This window comes from Perissodus microlepis, chromosome 11, assembly GCF_051167445.1.
Source record: "Perissodus microlepis isolate ML-2025 ecotype Zambia chromosome 11, ASM5116744v1, whole genome shotgun sequence".
In the NCBI taxonomy this organism is placed as follows: Eukaryota; Metazoa; Chordata; class Actinopteri; order Cichliformes; family Cichlidae; genus Perissodus; species Perissodus microlepis.
This window is the reverse complement of record NC_140471.1, coordinates 35,812,179-35,834,165: the sequence shown is the minus strand read 5'-3', so window position 1 is coordinate 35,834,165 and position 21,987 is coordinate 35,812,179. Positions and strand designations below refer to the sequence as shown.

General features: G+C 43.2%; 1 protein-coding gene across 2 annotated transcripts; it reads left to right on the top strand.

Annotated features, from left to right (window-relative positions):
* The first annotated feature begins 728 nt into the window (after positions 1-728).
* Positions 729-21,358, top strand: sema4aa (sema domain, immunoglobulin domain (Ig), transmembrane domain (TM) and short cytoplasmic domain, (semaphorin) 4Aa). 2 transcript variants are annotated; one of them, XM_084944508.1, is made up of 14 exons: positions 729-928; positions 10,819-10,979; positions 11,082-11,144; positions 11,495-11,593; positions 11,728-11,818; positions 12,870-12,992; positions 15,270-15,397; positions 15,485-15,666; positions 16,770-16,908; positions 17,173-17,362; positions 17,534-17,649; positions 17,895-18,058; positions 18,843-18,913; positions 19,023-21,358. In XM_084944508.1, the coding sequence occupies exons 1-14, from the start codon at positions 841-843 to the stop codon at positions 19,727-19,729; spliced, it is 2,322 nt and encodes a 773-aa protein (XP_084800634.1). In that variant the 5' UTR covers positions 729-840; the 3' UTR covers positions 19,730-21,358. The 2 variants fall into 2 exon arrangements, with proteins under 2 accessions (XP_084800634.1, XP_084800633.1); XM_084944507.1 differs by lacking the exon at positions 729-928 and adding an exon at positions 962-2,140.
* The last annotated feature ends 629 nt before the right edge of the window (positions 21,359-21,987 follow it).

The following is a 21,987-nucleotide window of genomic DNA, read 5'->3' as shown; positions in this document are numbered from 1 at the left end:
GTTCTCTGGGAGAAGATGAGCTGATGGGAACAAAGTTACAGCTCGGGTCTGCAGAAGAGCACCTCTGAATGCACAGCATGATGGGCCATAGCAGCAGAAGACCACACAGTGTGCACATCTTCTGATGAGCGCTTCCAGCACACACCACCTCAAACAGACGCCTGCCCAGCAGAGCACTGCAGCAGCTGCGTGGTGCTCTGAGGAATGTTTCCAGCGTTTTGATGGATCTCTGCCATGAAGAATTAATGCAGGTCTGAAGTGGAAGGACTCAAACCCGGTGTAAGTAACAAACTGGCATGTGAGTGTTGTAAGTTGCATTTTAAAGGTCATCACTCGTGCTCGGTGGCTTCTTCGCGTTGGAGCAGAAACTAGTTGAAGTGGTCTTCAGCGCTCGTCTCCACCGCGCGCTGGTTTGTAGGTCAGATGCTTTTTCTTCCTGTACATGTGTGCCCCATGGGGTGAAACGGAAAAGCAGTGGGTTGATGAGGGAGGATGTGAAATAAGGTGAAGCACCGCAGAGGAACACGAGAAGCAAAGAAAAAACCAAAGTGCCCTGATCTAATCAGCTTTCAGAGGAACAAACGAGACTCTCATTTTAGCGTCTTTAGTGAAAATAAGTGTTATCTGCACAGCGTGGCACGAGCCAGCTCAGCCCAGCACTGAGGCTGTACAGAGAAGCTTTCACCCTCCTCCCTCTGACCTCCGACCGCTGCAAGGAGGAAGCTGTGGTCGTGTTGCTCAGCGATCAGAGCCGCATTGACTCAGAGCTCGGCAGAGGCGACAGGCGAGCTGCACGTTTAACAAAGCTCTGCTCCATCACCCTTCATCAGCTCATCCATCATGGCTCTCCCAGCCGTCCTCCTCCTCCTCCACCTCCTGTTGAGCTCCGAGGGTTCCCTTTCTCCTCCGCGGATCTCCTTCCCTCTCAGTAAGTCCAACGCTTTGTTTTAATTATGTGCTTGAGTCTCGCAGAGTCTCCGTCCCTCCTTTTATATTGGACGGTTCTGTTTTTTCTTTAAAGGGAAAAAAGTTTATGAAATCTTTGGATGTGTTTTTTAGTTTTGCTCCCAAAAGCAGATTTTTTTTTTTTGTACTTGAAAAGTATTTCCTGCTCATATCGTCATTTATGTTCCATGTATCTGTGGTTATAGTGGGGGAGTCAGATTTTCTCAGTACGGGGTTAATAATGATTACTGTGATGTGAGAGCTGATGTTTTCACATCTGTTTGTCTTGGGAAAAAATGTAAAAGCTTTTTTTGTTGCTTCAAAGTCAGCTGATTTTCTGTCCGCCTGCACGGCAGAGATGCGTCTGTACGGCCTGATGGCGCTTTACACGAACCATCTAACACAGGCCTGGTAAAAGGTCTTAACTTTGTAATATCTGCTGTGATGCGTTCACTTCCCCGGGGCGCTGTCCTCATTCCGAGCTTGTGAAACAGAGTTCGGTCACATGTTCAGCTGAGAGTCGTGAATATGACGAGTTTGTCTGAAAACAGGAAAATGATCTAACAGGAAAGATTGTGCGGAGCTCATTTCACACATAGCTGCATGTTGCAAACATTAACGTGTGACACCAGCGCGCACTGCGGAATAATCCTTCGTTGTCTTACACCGGCGCCGCACTTCATCCACGCTGCGTGCAAACTGATGTATTTCACGTTTCTGACACCAACTCGGTCCACACAGTGTTTTACTAATCAGTCACATGCAGCCGGGTCAAAGCTGTGCTGTGCTCGGGCGTGGACGCACAGAGGAGTCGTGCCAGATGTTTTGTCAGCTGGACGGACTTTCAGAGCTATCGCTTTCTGTAGGCTGCAGCTGTGGCCGCGAGTTTTCCAGGAGAGTTTGTGCAATCGTTTGGCTTCGCACGCTGGAAATGTGTATACGTGTTTACAGCAGTGGGATCGAAGCAGCTGGGATTCATCATCAACTCTCGCGGGGACCTCCGCAGTTCCAGATTTTCCCACCCAAACCTGTAATCCGAGCGAACTTCATCGTTCTCCATTCTTTGCTTCTGATTCATATATAAATGATGCAACTCCCATCGGGAGCAGCCTCTGTCACCTTCAGTGTAAAAACACAGCTGCTGGAGGACAGAAACTCGCACCTCCGGCAGCTCCAGCTCACTGGAACCAGTCACGTAAGTTAACGCTGCTGCTGACAGGCAGGATGACAGACGTGACAGCATCCTGTCAGGCTCCAGAAGTTGGAGACGGGCTAAGTTTGCGGAGACAAGCGTCGGGCTGAACGGCACAGCTTCCGAGTCTCAGTAACAGAGCAGTGTGGGTGCAAAACGACCCCCGGCACCTTCAGCAGGAGGCCTGCACTCAGAGCTTGGTGCAACAGTCACTTCTCCATTTCAGAAAAGAAGTTGGTCCTTTATCGAGTTGAGCAATGGCATCAGCCTCAGTAAACCACTAGCTTTGGTTAATCGATTTATTGGTAAATTTATTATATCCCAGAGCGGCCAATTAAAACCTGTGTGTAAGAGAACAAAGCGCTCCAACATTAGCTTAAACAGTCACAAGCAGGTGCAGGCACGTGCAGAGGGGGGGGCTAGAGGGGCTTGAGCACCCGCCCCTTTCCTGATGGGTGCCCAAAGTGCCCTTTTGTTGAGGCAACTTTTTAAAAAAAAATTATTATTATTATTATTATTTATAATGTGTGTGTGCGTGCGGAGTCCTGTCTGTGCCCCTCAACAATAATATTTAACTATTAATCACAGTTTTGCTAAATAAAAGGATCTGGCTTGCATCAGTCACATGATCACATTTAACCAATGATCGCCCTTGACGGCAGAACGCGCTGGTTACGAGGCGGGAACGAGCTCACAAATAGCACGCGCATGTTTAGCGGCCCGGAGCTGTAGGAGAAACACAAGTTAACGCAGAGACACAGACTGATGCGACACAACCAGTAAGTAGGTGTACAGCGTACACTGTAGTGTGTAGCACACAGGAGTATTGGCTTATTACATTCACGTTGGTAAGATGTCTTGTTGCAACTGACGAACTGAAACAAACGAGCGTGCTGTGTGTGCAACAGCGCGACAAACATTACCTGTCCTTTTATTAACGGCACAAGTAGTGCTGGTCACAGCTGCTGGCTACCTGTGTAAGGCTGTCATGGGTCTGTAGCTCTGTCACCGTTTTAGGGAACATATTTAGTTTTAAAGTATTTAGAACATATTTAGTTTTAAAGTACGTTTCCGGGCTTTTCCTGCCTTTCTGGAGGGATTATATTTCACTAAAAAACGATCTAATATGCATGTCCACATAATTATGCATTATTATAATTATAATATATTAAAAAACACACGCTGTATTTTAAAGAACATACATTAAGAAGCAGATTATATTAGATTTATATTTTAAATAAGACAAAAGTTGGATTTTACAGCAGTAAAATGATTGTATCTCTACAGTTTAAAAATGTAATAAGCTTTGCCCCTAACCAGAGTGGATAGTGAAACAAATGGAATCATCATAAATACATGATTTCATATTTATTACTTTCCCCTCCTCATTGCTTTATTATTGTAGCTCTAGTAATAAATAATAATGTAAGGATTCTGGATCAGCACAGTGATGCCCATAGTATATACAGTATTCTGAAGAAGGTCTAAAATGTCACTGTGTGTGCGTGCATGTGTGTGTTTTATTTAGATGGATTTTTAAAAAAAATATTACTCATGATATAACATTGTACAGACATGGCTGGTAAGGACATGAGGAGGAAACAGTAGGAGCTGTGTGAGGCTACTAAAGGCAGTGCTATAACATTTTTCTGTCATCATTTTATTATAGATTAAGTGCTGGAGTTGTTAGGTGTGGATAATTAGATTATAGCCTCTGTCAGTGCGCCCCAGGGCAGCTGTGGCTACAACGTAGCTTGCCATTGCCAGTGTGTGAATGTGTGTGTGAATGGGTGAATGACTGAATGTAGTGTAAAGCGCTTTGGGGTCCTTAGGGACTGAGTAAAGCGCTATACAAATGCAGGCCATTTACCATTTTACCATATAGTTTATTGCAATAGCAAGTTGTGCCTTGTTCTCACATAGACAGCAAGTGGAGAGTGATATATGAAATGATGGGATGGAAGGAAGAAGAGAAGCAAAGAGTGATTCACAGGCAGAGCCTAAATTATTTCTCACAGTTTTTTGTTGCCTTATGGTTCCAAGCGCTGTCACCAATCTTTACATTTTGTTATTATCTCATGATACTTGTTTAATCAGCTACCATCTCCTATGGACTTTTTAATGTCTACAGTCTCAGATCAACACAGCCCTGCCCTTCCCATATTAGATTCTTGATGAATGTGTGTTGTTGTTATTCAGCCTGGTTCAACGTGCCCCTTTTTAACTTTGAGCACCCGCCCCTTTAAACCTCTCTGCACGGCCCTGAGCAGGTGAAAGCTTCACTATATCATCTCACTAGTTTACAGCTCCACATAAACTCTGTTAAACAACAGTTTGCTATAACTTATTAAAGGATGAATGAACCTCGTGCCACTGTCAGCCAGCTTCTCGTTAACACAGGTAACATGCATTTCTTTCTGCTTCTCCTTTTTCCTTCTTCAAAATAAAAGCAGGAACTTTAAACCGAAGCAGAAACTTTTTAAAACAAATATATGTGAAAATATATCTCAAATATGTCTGACCATGTAATTTACACAAAAAAGAGAAATGTAACACTAATGATTTCTAAACTCAGAATGACCTTAAAGCGTGAGGCTTTTTACAAAATGGAAACAGAATAATCTGTGCATGAAGCCTTTATTCAGTAAAGGATGTAGTCGTTGTCTTAAACAGCCTCTGAGAGCAACAATACACTTCCTGTCACATCGGCCTCCCTCCTTTCTCATTTTCTGGTCTCCGAGTCAAATCGTTCATCTTTATTATTTGATTGTTTCTGCAACTCTGATCTCCACTTGTTCCTGGCCAGATTATCTGCCTGTTCGATGACTGTCACCAAACATTCAGATCCCTTCTAGAAACATCCCACAGTGAGTTGGCAACTGCTCACAGCAGACATTGCCTCGTTGATCTCGTTGATGGTTAGACCCTTTCCTTGGTGTTTAACCTGCTCATGATAGTGAGCTATCATCATCCTTGTTACGTGGTGGTCCTTTGGAATGAAAGGAGAGATGCATTTTTCAGTCTTCTTAGTGCTTGAACCCTTTTAACTTTTAACTTCTTCGGGGATTACCTCTACAGCTGGAGAAGCCTCCATCTCACACAGGAACTTGGGTCCAGTAAACCAGTTTGATGTGAGAAGCCTGCTGCAGTGCAAACATATCACCACTGCTGATGTACTGAGATTTATTTTGCAAATCGTATTTGATGCAAATGTGTGCAAACCACGGGCCTCGTTGTTGATGTACCCAAGTACCACCTTGGAGTCTGTCCAGAAGTTCTTCCTTTACAGTGTTGCTTGGTACGCAGCAGCAAAGTATGGTGACTTTCTCATTTGCTAGATCATCTTCCAGCCTCTCCCGACTGGCTGCAGTTCACTGATGGCTGGCTCGTCCAGCCTGTATCAGTCTCTTCTGTCTCACGCTCGTCCAGTTTCAAAAGCCTGCGACTTTGACAGCATTTTCACATGGTTCTGGTTATGGTGGCTAGCGCCGTGTTTCACACAGCCTTACGCGGCCACAATGACGACGTGATGAAAGTCTCTCACATCTCCCCCCAGAGCTTGAAACAACAACGACAAACAGCTAATTAAAGCACGCTGAGAAAAGGTTGGTGAGAAAACTTTTGTACATCTGTTAAGCTCCTGAATCCATATTCAAAACATTGGAGCAATGCTGCACTTTAAGAAACTTTTGAATGTGCAACAAATTTGTTATAAAGGTCAAACACAAACAAGGGAGCCCGAGAAAAACAAAGGAAAGAGCAGAAACCAACCGCACAGCAGGCCGCTGGACTCAGCACCAAGACCGAATCAGAGGAGAGCAGGTCAACGAGGACGATAGCACAGCAATCAGTGGATGAGCACATTAAACATCTTTACTCTCTCTGCCAACACACACCTGTGACCGTGTGCGGGTGCATCGCTGCAGCCACGCCATTGGCTCATGAGTTTCCCGGTCAGGCTGCTGATTGGCTCTTTGCAGAACTGCTGCAGAATTCTCTAGTTTTCCACTCAGGACTCCTTCAGTGGCTCTTTAATGTCTTTGATTAGATGAGGTGTGTTTAAACGCTCTGCTGTGAATGCTGGAGAGGACGGCGGAGGACGGGTTAGGGTTAGGGGTTAGGGTGACATCATAAATCTGTCAGAGCACGCTGGCTCCTAAAACTGCAGCACACCTCACATCAAGCCGTTCGTGTTAGTGTTTTCAGGACTTTTGTGGCCATCAGATCGTTATTCATGCGGGCATTTAGTGACACATAAAAAAACCATAAAAGCCAGTCTGAGTCAGCGTAACTATGGTAACAGACGTTCATTCATGCCTGCGGTGAGATTGGAAAGCAGAAGTAAGTTGTGACGAAACCAGAACTGCGTATAAGACACAGTTTAGCAAGATTTAAGGAAGATTTCACTGCCAAGCATTAATGTTTCAAACTGTGAAACTCGGTACAACCACTTCACTAAATTTAATGAAGTCACCTGTCAACAGTCTCCAAGTTACAACATGCTGCAGGTTTGAGATCACCCTGGGTCAGCACACCTGAATCATATGATTAGTTCATTACCAGGCCTCAGGAGAACTTCAGGACATGTTGAGGAGGTCATTTAGCCGTTTAAATCAGCGGAAACACCTAAAACCTGCAGGACACCGGCCCCTGACGCCTGGAGTTGCCCACCCCTCCTCCAGGTGATCAAGTTGTTTGAACTGATCCTGCCAGGGCTCTCTGCGACTGCTCCAGCAATCGGATCAACTCAGAACTCGGATCTGGTTTATTCAGTTCTTCTATCACAACAAAATTAGGTCAGCTGAGCCTGAGGCTGAGATGACTGCATGTTCTCATGGTCGCTGTCATGGGGAAACGTGTATATATATATATATTAAAAAACCATAAGCAACCACTCTGTGGCATGTGTGATAATGAGAGGTTTTATATTTTCGCCGGGTTATGAGCTAGAGTGAGGCTTCACACAAAAAGCAGATTTAGTTAAAGAAGAGCGAAGTCGAGGGAAAACACAAAGGAAGAAACTCTGAAGGGAACAGCGAACAAAAGCAGAAAACTGAAAGCCGTTTTGTTGCTGTCACTGATCTTCAGCAAGGATTCGTTTCACTTTTCTGTCCTTCGCTGTGAATTGCGACATGTCTGAGCTGCCCTGAGCGGCGCTTCTTGGAAAGCTGTTCACTCGTCTGCTGAGACCAGACAAACTTCCTCTGACAGGACTTCTGCTGATCGGAGTCTCGTGTTTGTGATTAGGAGACGCTTTTCTGTCAGTTTGATCTGTTGGTGTTCAGATGATGAGCATTCTTTTGGTCCTGAAGTGGATCCACTGAGCAGTTTTAGACCGACCAGAGAGGCGTCCCTCTTTGGTCAGAATAAAATCGGACACTTTTTCTTTTTTCTGATGCTTCTTATTACTTTCAAGCATTCAGATTCTAACAACAAAAAACAAATAAACAAACAAAAACAATTAAAAAAGCACATGTGCTGAACTGTTAAAAACAAGTTCAGTGGGTGCAGAGTCCTTAAAAACCTGTGAAAGGTTGCAAGAATTCATCAGCGCTCACATTTTCACCCCAGTACTGTGCAAAAGTCTTTGAGCTGCCCCTCATTTCTTTATATTTCACTTGAAACAAATAATGGACTATGGAAGCCCGTTTCCGCCACTAAATAAAAACAAAACAGCTAGTATCCATAACTCGAAATTTCGAGTTATTTTCTCGAAATTTCGAGTTAGCTCTGCCAATCAAAAATATACGTGAATGAGGTCGCTTTCTTGTTACCCGGAAGCACATGGCGCAGAGGACCGCGCACTCAAAAACGGATCCCAACAAATTGGCGCTTTCGCGAGTACGTTTGCTGATAGTAACACCATGTGATTCAGCTAATAACAGGGATTTCATCATTTGTGAAGCCAGGCTGAAAACTCTCAGCAATCTGTGCATTCACGACTGGATGTAATACCGGTAGCTTAGCTGTAGCATTTGTAGCTGAGGGCTTCAGCTTCCGGGTAACAAGGAAATGACGTCATTCACGTAGATTACTGATTGGCAGCGCTAACTCGAAATTTCGAGTTGCTTTTCTCAAAATTTTGAGTTAATAAATCGAAATTTCGAGTTAATATGTCGAAATTTCGAGAAAGTAACTCGAAATTTCGAGAAAATAACTCGGAATTTCGAGTTATGGATCCTTTTTTTTTTTGTGGCGGAAACGGGCTTCCATAATGGACACATCTGTGGTTTTGCGTTGATGTTTTAGTGAATATCCTCTGAAGGTGACGTCATCGATCAGGCATGTTTGAGGTGAACAAGCCTCCGGTGGGTCGATCAGATCCACCTGAGCGTCCGACGGCTGTTTCAGTACAAAGTTAACGTGGTCACTGCTTCAGGTTCACTGCTGACAGAAACATTTCCTTATTTTGTATGTCACAGATTCTTAGTTCTCAAATCCTCCAGCTTTCAGATAATTTTCAGGGTTTATGACCTTCAGTGGTTCCCGGCAGTTTGCTGTTCAGTTATTTTATTTGAGTTGTTGGTATCAAACTAATCTCTATGAAAAGATTGAAATATCTGGTAAGATTTCTGGTTTCTCGTTAAATTGCGAGTGTGAGTCATGCTTGTGTAGGCTTTGGTTGCATGCAAGCTAAAAGTACGTCACCAATCTTCTTTTTTTTTGCAATTGTTGACCAAAAAGCCTACATGACAGTTTTTATTCATTAACCGCACAGAGAAAGCATTGTTTAAGTGTGTTAAAGTTTTCTTTAAGCAAACAGTGTTATTAAAGTTCTTCGTGACTTTGGAAATCAAAATATGGTCACCCTGTTAGGCTAAAAGTCTGCGACGCAAACGAGGGGTCCCGTTAGCTGATGATGACTTTACGTTCTATTGTCTTCGGCTACGTCCACACCCACACGGGTATTTTTGAAAAAGCTGATTTTTCTGATGCGTTTGCAGCTTTCGTCCACGCGTAAACGGCGTTTTCGGTCACTGAAAACTGAGATTTTTAAAAACTCCTGCCAGGATGGAGATTTTAAAAAACTCAGTTTTCGTGTTTACGTGTGGACGAGGAAAACGGAGAAAACGGAGCGTCAAAGGTGTGCGCCTGTTTTGACGTCACACTGTGGGCCACGTTATTGTTTCGGTGAAATGAATTTCTACAATACTGTTACTGTTAATTTTACTCTGCAGCGTTTAAATGCTCACACAGTTTCTGTCCCTCCACACAGAGGACTCAGTGCTGCTTCTATGCGCCATCTTTGTTTACTTGTTTTACTGTTTCTGATTGGCCAACATTTCTACAGGTTAGGAATATATCGCCACCTGTTGCTTGGTATGTTCCTGCCAGCGTTTTCCTTCGTTTTTGGCAGTTACGTGTGGACGGGATTTTTTTTAAAAAACGGAAAATCTCCGTTTTCAAAAATACCCGTGTACGTGTGGATGTAGCCTTCGTACAAATATATCTGCATTCATTAATAGCCAGGAAGCGCAGGAAGTACTGAGCCAGCTTCCTGTTAAGTTCTTAAAAGCGTTCAGATGTAACATTCAAAACTCTAACTAGCAGAAAGCAGTACAAGTGAATCGCGTCAGTAAGAAGGGGCCATCTTTGATTCTTTTAAGAAACAGCTGAAGACATTTTTAATTCAAATTCAAATTTTATTTATTTTTATTTATTATTTTATTTAGAAAAGCATTTGATTAATTTCTTCTTATGCTGTTTTTATCGTTTTATTGTTTTACATTGTTTTATTTACTGTTATATTGTTTTTATATTTCCATTTCCTGTGTTGTAAAGCACTTTGTGATTTTTTTATCTGTGAAAAGCGCTATATAAATAAATTTTACTTACTTACTACTTAAGCTTAAAGGAGTAAATCAATAAAATGTCACGTGATCAGAAATATTACAGAGATGGCAGCAGTGTGACTGAGACACTGTAAACAAGAGTCTACTGAGAAATCTGCTGCTGAGATGTTTCTGCGTTCTTATTTTTAAATCTTATCGTTCATATGTGGAGAGTTTCTCTGCAGCTCTGAACCACATCCTCTCCAAACCTGCAGCCTCACAAACAGGCAGTGCTGCTGTCTCTGTGCCCGTCAGCTAATGAGTGAAGCGCACGTCATGTTGCGGGTGCTCTTACTCACTGAGCTGCGTCCTCTCACCTCCTGTTATAGTCTCCATCTGGTCTCGCAGAGCTTTATTTATCCCTGTCTGAAGATAAGCTCAGCAGAAACCACAGCGCAGAGCAAAGCTGCGCGGTAAAACTTCAAAAGAAATCGAAGAAACTTTGTTTCGATGTTTTCATTTTTGATAAACTTGTATGATATGCTTTCTTTGCTCTGTTTGCACTTCTGACTAACACTTATCTAAACGGATCTTTTTAAATGTTAGCTACATTGACCCGCCCCGTATAATGACCCTTCTGCGGCGTCCTTAAAGGTTACAGAGCGTTTTCCCACACACGGCTCAGACACGCTGCGCCTGAATCACCCTGCGTGTGATCTTTTAGAGCAAGGCCCTTATGTTTGCTTAATATTAGCTTCCTCCAAGTGTTTACTGAGATCCTCAATTTAGATTTCTCTTTGAATCTGCTGTGCATCCAGCCCCGGGTATCGTCTTGAGTCCAGCTCCTGTGCCACCTGGAGTTTCCTCAGACGGTAACGGCTGCTGTGGTTTCTGTGTGTTTGTGTCCAGACTCCACAGAGAGACCTCTGCTCCACTTTGGCCACGGTGACCTCCACAACACCACCGCTCTGCTGCTGAGCAGGGACGGCTCCACTCTTTACGTTGGGGCACAAAACGCCATCCTGTCACTGGACGTTAACCTGAGTGACGTCATCAGACTGAACAAGAAGGTGCTCAGAAGAAACTGTTTGAATTTTACTGAAATATTATTTTTTTACTGCTGAGGTCCCGTGATGCCGGAGTACCCAACAGTTCGTCTGTGTTTTGTTCAGGTGCAGTGGAGTCCATCTGATAAAGAGACAACGGATTGCACGGGGAAAGGAAAGGATTTAATGGTAAATATAAAATCCAGACACAGCAGGAACTGTGTAACTTTTTCTTTTCACTGTATGGTGAATTTTCACCAGTAAGGAACAATCCAAATTTATTTAACGCTGCAGAGAATTGAAACCCTGATTCCTGGACCACATCACTTCGCTCCACGTTGGTCCCTCCCTTTTCTACCTGGCCCTAATGTAGCTGGATATAAAAAAGCAAGAACACCCACCAAAGATAAAACTTTGAGATATTTTAACCAGAAGAGCTTCGTACTGTTTAAAGCTACGGAGGAGTCAACAGGAGTACGTATGGGAAAGGAAGTAAAGGAAAAATGTAGAGATTTTATTCAGTTTCTGATGTTTTGCAGAATGAATGTCCAAACTTTATCCACGTGTTGCAACCTCTAAACTCCACCCATCTCTACACCTGTGGCAGCTACGCTTACAGCCCCCAAGAAGCGTACATCGTAAGTTCATACATGCTGTCAGCTTCAACCAAGTCTATTAACCAGATGAGAAAAATCTTATGTCTTATATAAATGCTTTCTAACAGTTCAGACACAGTTGGATGTTCAGCTGAGCTTTTGTTTGTCTTCATCAGGACACCCAAAGCTTCTCCATTGTCAAAAAAGTCAGCGCTAAAGGTCGCTGTCCGTTCAGCCCCTTCGAGAGGAGCGCCGTCGTCATCGCAGGTCAGTGTGCTGAGTTGCAACTTTCTGCTGGGCTCGCATTCAGCGATAAAGTGGTCAAACCTCAAGCCGTTTGCGCGTAACTCAGCAAGAATCTTTGCAGAGTTGATATTTTGGGGATGAGGAGTGCTGCAAAATTTGAATCTGAATTTAAACTACTTTTCATTAGTTTTTGTTTTTTATCTTCCTTTTGTTTTGCAGAAGTTTAGTTTCAGTTCTTTCCAGAGTTTTTTTTTTACGCATTTCATTTGAGTTTCAGAGTAACTGAGAGTGAATGTTTAGCTTTTATTAAGTTTCAGTCACAGTTTTACTTCGGTTCTTTATTTTTTTAATAAAAATGTAGTAATGGAGTATTCAGTATGAGCAAAAAGTTTAGCTTTAATTACATTATAAATGAAACGTTATTTCTCACTTAATTTCCATATTTTGTTGTGTTTTTGTTGCCATATAAGTTTGGCTTTCAGTGGAAAAATCTGTAGCCTTAAGTTTGTGACCTTTAATGTGTAGGATGCAATGCTTTCAGAAACAAGCGGAAAACTATCTGATTGACTTTGGATGTCAGCTGCAATAAAAAAAGTTATTTTTTCACCTTTTGCACAAACCACAGTTGCAGAGAATTTCATATGAAGCACAGCATCTGTGGGTGGCATGGTGTCACTGGCTGTGACCCACAAACCAAACAGCAGCAGAGTTTACTCTCTGACACAGAGCGTGCCTGTCATTTCCTTCCCTGTGCACAGCAGCGCGTACTGTGTTTATGTCCTGCACACAGATGCACTGCATCAATCTAATAAAAAAGCTGAAAAAGGCCAAAAATATATTTAAAAAATGTATCAGATGTACGGCTGTTTTCATGACACACTGGTTACTACGATCGCTAATGCAAGGAATATTAACTGATGTGCGAGTTGGCACACATGACTACACAGTATATAATGTGTACTGTGTAGTTATTTTACCAAAGCAGAGACAGCATTTGTCGGCGCCGTATGTTCTCACGTTAATATGTGCTTTAAAACAAACACCCGGAGCTCTCGTGTTTATTTATGTGCAGACGGCGAGCTGTTCACAGCCACAAAAACCGACTTCAGAGGAATCAAACCACAGATTTTGCGATACTTCAGCAAAGACGGCCGTCCAGACGTCAGCCTGGAGACGTCGATCCGCCTACTGGAAGGTGAGCGAACATGATCAGGATAAATCAAGCTGTAAAAAGCCCAGCTTCTCCCAGATGTGAGTCCCTTTCTGTTTTCGTTCTGCGGGTTTGATTAAACATGCACAGACACACATAATGATTACAAAGTGTCGCAGTCAGATAAAGACAGAGGAAAGGGGAAGGAAAAATAACGGTGCCGCAAAGAAACTAATGGGTGCAAAAACTAAAAGAACAAACTGGACTTTTCTGCTTTACACCTGAATTTCACTGCAATTTCAGGCAAATGAAAAACCCTAAAATATGGCATCACAAATTAAAGACGATGAGTGCTCAGTGAATACTTCCAGGGACATTTCATATCCAAGTTTCTCGAACGCTGGAGGGATGAACAGACACAAAATGAACAAAAGACGGTTGTGATGGACGGAGCAGTGAAGAAAACTCCTGCACAGGTTAAAGTCCAAAAAAAGGTTTTTATTTAACCCCAAAATAAACTTGGTTAAATTATACAGTAAAGAGGTCAAAGTAACAGAACTCTGTTACTCCACAAAACACACAAAAACACACAAGAACCAGACTGAAACTAGCGTAACAAATTCCCCCCGATGACCCACAGTTGTGGTATGACCCACTTTGCAGGTCTACATATAGGCTTGCTCCGCCCCTTTTTCACCTCTTAGCTCATCAACCAAGGAAAACAGAAAACTCATATATTTAAAGAAAGACTAATCTAAGTGTAGTGTTATGTGTAAGCTTCTGTCGTTACCCTGATGTTTGGTAGATGTCACCACGCGTGGATGTAGCTGCATCACGGTGGTGACGAGCGTTCAGCCGCTTTAGTCCATATCACACTCATGGATCTGCATCAGCGTCATCGAATGTGGGCTGTTGGCCACAATTGGTAAACATAATTACTGACATCTGTCTCACACACCTAAATGCATATCTGTGATAATGTGATATATGTCTCACCACTGAAACCACCACTAATATAGGAGCACGCGTAGGAGTCCTGAGACACCCCCAAACCCAAGGTGGTGAAAGAGAATTATTTAAAAAGCCACGTGTGTGGGATTACTTTAGTTTTTGAGCAGGTGAAACTCAGGCCTTGGTTTCCAGCCTTAAATTGGAGTGGAGTTGACATATGCTGTGTAATGATTGGGGTGTCCCATCTTTAATATGTTAAAAAAAAGTAGCTTTATAATCTATCCTGGACTCAGAACTGTGCCAAAGATGGGACTGGAGTCATCCACACTGGTGTTCAGGTCTCATCTGTCATATCTGAGTCTTCGTCAGTATCTCAGTAAAACTGTCCACTCGACACACAAACCAAAGCACCTGTCCAGTTACCTGAGCCTAGGTGTCTCTTCGTTGTTCCTGTTTAAACAGGTTCCACATATAACATTTGGTGCCACTAAAGACCAGGATGAAGGACGTCACTCTTCTCCACATCCAGCTGACAAATGTCAGCCGGGGCACAGTGTTTATGCTGCAGCATCCGGCATGGGCATGGTAGGGCAGGGAGGCCAAAGCCATAGTGGCAAATATAAATCGTTGCACATTCAGTGCCAGGTTTTGTACAGGAAACTGCAAATGGACAAACTCTTCTTGGCCCTTGGAGGTTGGGTCTGTGGGGTCCAAAACAGCAAAGGTTCTGTCCGGTTCAAAGCTACTCTGCATCTTTGTTGGAGCTGCTGCTCCTCCTGAGCATCCACAAGCAAAATTATTATTAGGTCCGCCTACTAAAGCTCGGATATTCCTGTGATGAGGTTGTTGTGAAGTAACTCAAGAGAAGTGTTCCTGATATTTAAACTACATTTTTATAAATGAAGAAGTAAAAGCAGAAAAAGCTTCCCATAACCTGCTGCAGTACCCTCGATGTGAATCACCGTCTTACACATCGAGGCAGTGACTCTGCCAACACTTAGATGTTGGTCATAACTACTGTTCTTTAAAACACTGACATGGAAAAACCACAAAAACCTCGTAAACATGGATCAGACATGTTTGTGTCAGCGCAAATACTTTCAACCAAACCACAGCTGCGAGGTTTGCAGAATTCCCTGCGTTCTGTCTCCAACTGCTCGTTTCCTCTTTGTCTTAGAAGTCGCAGTGTCTTTGTCATTTTAAAAAGTTATGTCTGCTGCAGATAAACACATTATATTATGTGTTGACTCTTTCTCCACCCACCGGTCTGTCAGCTGAGTACTTTGTACGCTCCAGATCACTTTCCCCTGCATTCAGACCACATGGCACAGACTCTGTTCTGTACTCACTTCCTGCACTTCTGTATTTCAGAGCCCACATTTGTCAGCTCATCACTGGACCCAGCAGAGGGGAAACTCTACTTCTTCTTTAGTGAAGTTGGGAAAGAGTTCAGTTACGTAGATGATCTGAAAACCGCTCGGGTGGCTCAAGTCTGCAAGGTGACAGCAAACAGCGAGAGCGCATAATGTCAATGTGCTTATTAACATTAATATTACATGAAGGATTGTTCTGTGCTGGTTTTACAGGATGATGTTGGTGGAGTGAGGACTCTGCAGAAGAAATGGACGTCCTTTACCAAAGCCACTCTGCTCTGTCAGTTTGAGAAACAGCTTCCCTTCAATATTCTCCAGGATGTGTTCACCCTCCCGCCACCAGAGGGCGGCGACACTGCTGACACTCTGTTCTACGGTGTCTTCACGACTCAGTGGTAGGTAAACAATAAACAGGAAATAAGAGGGATGATGTTTGGATTGTTCTGGTCTTAAATGTTTTAACTGTCACATCTGCTTGTTTTTTTTTTTTTAATTAAAGCCATGTTTACACCTACTGCCAAATAAACAGCTGAGAGTCAACCCCCAAATTCCCCAGCTTGGATGTTCAGATGAGTGATTGGTGGCTGCTCTTACAAAGCATTTTCCCATGCTGCGGTTCTGCCAATTACCATGGTCGACAAACACAAACTAGTAGCAGAAAAAGAAACATGGTCCCTTCCTGCCTGCCCAAAACTTGCAATACGGCCCCAGGGGGCCCGATACCCCATAGACCCCCTTCACAGCTGAGAGATTTACTGTACAAGAGCAAATTTGTGCAGTCTTGATGTTCATGCATGAGAAAATTTCAATAAACCAAGTTTTTAAGAGACAGTCACGTTAAAATAAACAGTGGAAGATCAGAGGAGTCTTTACTGGATCACCGCTGGGCTGAAATGAGATTCTTTCTTGAACTGCGTCTTTGGGCACATTTTCCTTTAATGTATGGGATATTTGGTAACCATGGCAGCGAAAGCAACAGAACCATCAAATTCAGGATCTCATGTATGTCCTGGTTTTAGGCCAATCATCCATCCATCCATTTGCTACCGCTTATCCTTTTCAGGGTCGCGGGGGGTGCTGGAGCCAACACACAGGGACAGACAACCATTCGCGGTCACATTCACTCGCACATTCACACCTAGTGACAATTTGGATTATCCAATTAACCTATCCCCACAAGCTGCATGTCTTTGGACGGTGGGAGGAAGCCAGAGTACCCGGAGGGAACCCACGCAGACACGGGGAGAACATGCAAACTCCACACAGAAAGACCCCGGCCTGATGGTGGAATTGAACTCAGGACCTTCTTGCTGTGCGGCAACAGTGCTAACCACCGTGCCACCGTGCTGCCCTTTAGGCCAATCATTGTTGACTCAAATAAAACAAACCCACAACTTTAGCACTTTAGCTCTGTTTCTAAAAATACCTGTTCAAGTCAGGACGTCTCAAATCTGTCTTAAGGACGTCGAGGTAACCGTTGCAATCTGGTTTATTTCAGGTCCAGAGGTCCAGAGTCTGCAGTTTGTGTTTTTAGACTTGAGGACATCAAAGACGTGTTCAAGGGGAGCTACAGGACCTTCGTAACGGGGACCCACCAGTGGAGTACGCAACAGGAAACGCACAGCTACCTGGGAACGGTGGGGGGGTTCATTTCTTTCTAGACTTCCTGAATCCTCAAAGCAATCGTAAAATCAAAGATGGATTTACTAATTTATGTCAGACATACTGTAAGCACCTTTCAAGTTTCCATCTGCACTAAAAACGTTTCTTCATTAACCCGCTCAAGGAGAATAAAATGTAGCAGAAAATGCCGTAAAAACAAAAATGATTTAATGCCGTTTGTCATAAAACGAGCTGTGTTTTCAGATCTTACTGCTTGACCCTCTATGTTCTCTTGACAGTGTGGACTTGGCAATTCTACTGACGCTGTTTTGGGGGAAGTGAAGAAGAGTTTCCTGACCACAAACCCTGTGACGCCTGTCGGCAAAGGTCCGGTCGTCGTCTCATCGGAGCAGCAGTACAGTCGTGTGGCTGTGATGAGAGCACACGCAGCCAACGATGAACAGCTTACCCTCCTGTTCCTCATCACAGGTGAGACGGTGAACATAGACGAGCCCAAGCAGTCAGTGCATGGACATGTGATCAAAATGATAGTTCAGTGATGTAAACGGTCACATCCTGCTTGTAGTAATGAGCTTTGAAAGGGTTTTTGTGGTTCTTGGATGACTTAAAACGACTTATCCCTTCTCTCTGCTGTCCAAGAGTCTGGATTTCTCCACAAAGTGGTTTTGCTTGATCAGGGTCCTTGGGTCATTGAGGAGATTCAGGTCTTCGCCCAGCCTCAGACGGTCCAAAGCATGGTCCTCTCCACCTCCAAGGTAAACTGCACAATTCATTGACTGATCAGCAAACAAAGCATCCTGTTCACATTCAAATGTTTTTGACTCACACCCAAAAATAAAAAGATCAAAAGTTAATCTTAGAGAACCACTGGGAAGCACGAGCCTTCACGCGGGTGCAGGTAGAGATGTGTACAGGACGACTGTGCGTCTCACAGATTTGAACACCTTCGCTCTGAAACCTGAGAGATCTGTCAGAGCTGACTGTTTCTCTGCTCCTGCAGGGAGTCCTCTATGTGGGGACATCTGAAGGCGTGACTGCCGTACCCGTGGCCAACTGCTCGACCTACACAACCTGCAGTCAGTGTCTCCTGGCCAGAGATCCTCTGTGTGGATGGAGCCGCACTAGCAGGGCCTGTGCCCGTGTGCATGGCGGTCATGAGGACATGTAAGTAAAACTTACTCTGAGATAGTCCAGACCGATGTGACCTGCACATACAAAATAAACCATCAGCTTTCTTTAAGATTCCCGATTGATATTTGTCTTTTTATCTAATACACTTTAAGAAATGAGTCTTGAAATGATTAGATACTTTAGATGAAACCATCGCGGGCTTTTCAGTCCTGGATAAATAACACTAACGTTTCTGAAACCCTGATTTTAGTTAAAATTATTTCAGGAACAATTCAGCCGCAGGACTCTTGTAACCGTTGTTGTAATAATTGTAATTGTCGTTATTCATTCATTGGACTTGTCTTTGCAGCGCTGAGAGTGATGCCACATATAGCAGATACTCTCTGGTGTTTATGGCACGTAGACCATCAAAATTTACACGTAGCTGCAGCTTGAAAACGATCACCTGTGTTTATTTTAAGACTAGAGTAAAATAGAATAGCCCTTTATTGTCATTGTACACATTTAAAGAAATTGCACAAAAGCAATACATTCTCTAATTTAACAAAGCTGCAACCACCTGAGAAAGAGGGCTTTATTTAATGTGGGGAAATTAAATTAGGTGATGATTGGGTGAGACGGAGCTTCGACCACGCTTAAAGCTGCAGCAGATCTTAACAGGAGCTTGTCCTGTGAAAGGATGAATATGGAAGCAAAGGGCCAACAGCTCTACAACCAACGGATAATCTGCAAAACACGAAGATGTAAAAAATGTTCGAGGATTTTTTGTTCTCGTGAGAAACTAAAGGTTCACACACGATGTTGTTTTCCTTTTCAGGGTTCAGAACCTGGAAGACAGTAACGTGGAAGACAAATGTCAGGGGCAAACCGAGGCCGAGAAGATCACAGGTGATGTAAAAATCTGTTGGCAGATACGAAGACTGAGAAATGATGTTGAACGTATTCTGGAAACAAGCTCAGAGTTTTAACCTTGATGCTGTAACATTGCTGCCTGCAGTGGTCCGTGCTCACATGAATGAAGTGGTGAGGCTTTCGTGTCTGACACCTTCCAACTTGGCCACTCTGACCTGGGCCTTCCCTCAGTCAGAGAAGCTCTTCATCCAATCAGATGACGGGAGTCTCAGCTTCATCGTCACTAACGACACTTCAGGGGTTTACCGCTGTGAGGCAGAGGAAGCCGGGTACAAACAAGTAGTTGAAAGCTATGACGTACAACTGATGCGCTCTAACTTGACCCCAAGAACCCGTGAAACTGCAGGGCCGGACGAGACCTACGAGAGCATTGTTACCGACGATCCAACAATGTTTCTGACACAGCTCATACACACCAATGAATACACCACCGATGACAGAAAGAATGGATTTACAACCAGTCCTACGGGCAAGGTGACCTCCAAAGAACATCGCGGAACAAACAACCTTCAGAGCAGTAGTTCTGACACCTGGTACGGGGTGAAGCCCGACGACGTGACTCCGAAGGAGAAGAGTTACTACGGTGAGCTCGTAGGTGTTTCACTCATGCTGGCCTTGTGCATCTGCATCATGATTCTCGGATCGCTCCACATGTGGCAAAAAAGGAAAGTTCGTCTCGGGAAGGATCCACTGGTCACTCCGGAGGAGGGCACCAGCATAAACAGGCCTGTGGAGATCTGCTCTCTGAGCAGCCGGGCGGAGCTCGAGCCTGAGCTGAAGGTGGTGGAGTAACTGAAGACGCCTTAACTTACAACTTGCAGCTGGTTTAGCCGGACAGTTATCGCCAAAGACATCGTGAAAGTAGGAGAGTGAAAGAATCCTTGGAAAGCAGTTTGAGATTTTTAATGTTTACCTCATTATTTGAGTCGTGTTTTTACCGCAGCCTAAAACCAAACGTCACGAGCGTGTCGCAGATGTGACTGAGACACAGGGGGATACCTCACAGTCTTACAGTAGCACCTTAACAGTTCCAAGATGGCTCCAAGCTAAAGCATAATGATGGGACCTTTATTTCCAAAGTGAACGTCGTGTTTTATTCAGTAAGACCATAAACTCATCAGGAAAGAGTTGACTGAGCTCACATATCAACGGAACAGAGCGTTGTTTTCAGATGATTCAGACGTCTACATGATTGGACTTGTTTTCACCCCCTGCTGGCGAATTGAAAGAATGCAGGCGTAAAGCACCTTTCAGCCCCATGAGCTACAGTTCTGTAATAATTATAGAGGAAATGGAATAAGTCTGAAGTCTGAGGTCTCAGAGCCGGTGGACTTAGGCTAATGCTGTGAAGCCAACTCTTCTTATTTACTTTAATATTAAATACGCTCATTTTGGCAAAGCTTTGCATGCTGAACAAGACAAAAAGGTACCGCTTTTCTTTAAAGTGGTGTAAAGTGTAAAGCTTTGAGTCTCAGTGCAGTTTATAAATGGCTGATATACAAACACGTCCCCCCTGTGCCGACAGAAGCAAGCAGCTACCACAGAAACTGCAGAGTTTGGTACTTCCACGTTTTCTGAGGTTGTCTCTTGAGGTCCACGGGAACCTTTAATGCATCTGCTGCTTGATATGAAATTTAAGAAAACATTTGAATTGTTTCTGTTGATGCTTGAGTTTCAGGGTCCTTTTATTTCCTGATGTTTTTAGGAGTTTTGTGTTTTGTATCTGTTAATATTCTTTGATTTTAAATGTCGGTTGTGGAACCACTTTTCTGTTTTAACTCAGGGCTTTGAAAACGGTGATAAAGGCAGCGGGTGTGACATTAACGATGTCTTTAAGAATGGATTGAACAAATCATCCTGCTTACACGCACTTATTTTAATCTTTTACATTTTTTATTTAACAAGATCTATTTTGAATTTACAAGGCAGGTCGACTTAACCAGGACAATGATTTATATTTTTTTTGTGTGAAACTGTTCAGTTTTTATAAAAATCTTGCCTCATATCAAGAAAAAGCTCACTTTTTTCTATTTAACATTTCCCGTTCCTGTTCTTGAGAGGATGTTTTAATTGTTTGTTTTAAGTTGTATTTTTAAATTTTTTTTTGGTTATTTTTCTCAGTGACGTGATTTCCGTGTGGATTTTTTGCACGCTACAGAATTTCTCTGTAACTCAGGCAAAATTGAATCTAGTGTTAGTGAATCCGATGCATGTTGAATGACTGATGTTTTTATGTGTGAATACTCAGATAAATCATCTATATGCACTGCAAAGATTTAGGCTACTAGAAGAATATATTTGTGTTAAATGAATGTGCACAGTTGTCAGTCGCTGTATGTGGATGAATGTATGTAAACTGTTAAATGTGAAACCTGCTTTGAATGTAACACGGGCTACGATTCAATAAAACAGTCAATAAGTCCATGCTTTATGATTGTAGGTATGAATGAATGTCGCCCCCTTGTGGTGTAAGTGAACTACACACGTGAACTTGTCGAGGTTAAGAAATGAGGCGACTGCTCATTTCTTTCCTGGTATGTTGACGTAAGATAATCTGGTGTTGCTCAGGCCTAATGTTGAATGTCCTCGATGAGTTGAAATCACCTCCATCATTACTTGATCTCCAAAATGTGAACAGTCATCGATAAATCACGAGCAGAAGAATCTGTACCCCCCCCCCTTCTTAATTTGATCACCTCATTTGGCAAAATGTCAGGATATGCCTTCATCTAAAACCTGTTAATGACAATTTCACATATCTTGGATTGACTGTCCCTAAAGATCCCAAATTATTTTTTAGCTTGAACTTTGCAGAATTTTTTTATCCACATTAAAGCATAACATGGAGTCATGGAAAATTCTTCCCTTATCCGTGATTGGTCGTATAAATTCCATAAAAATGGTCTCTCTTCCTAGATTTTTGTATCTTTGTCAGAATCTTCCTATTTATCCCACTTCCTCTTTCTTTAAGGAATTGGACTCGATTATCACGTCTTACATACGGAACAACAAGAATCCTAGAATAGACAAATCTACGAGCGTTGACCTTC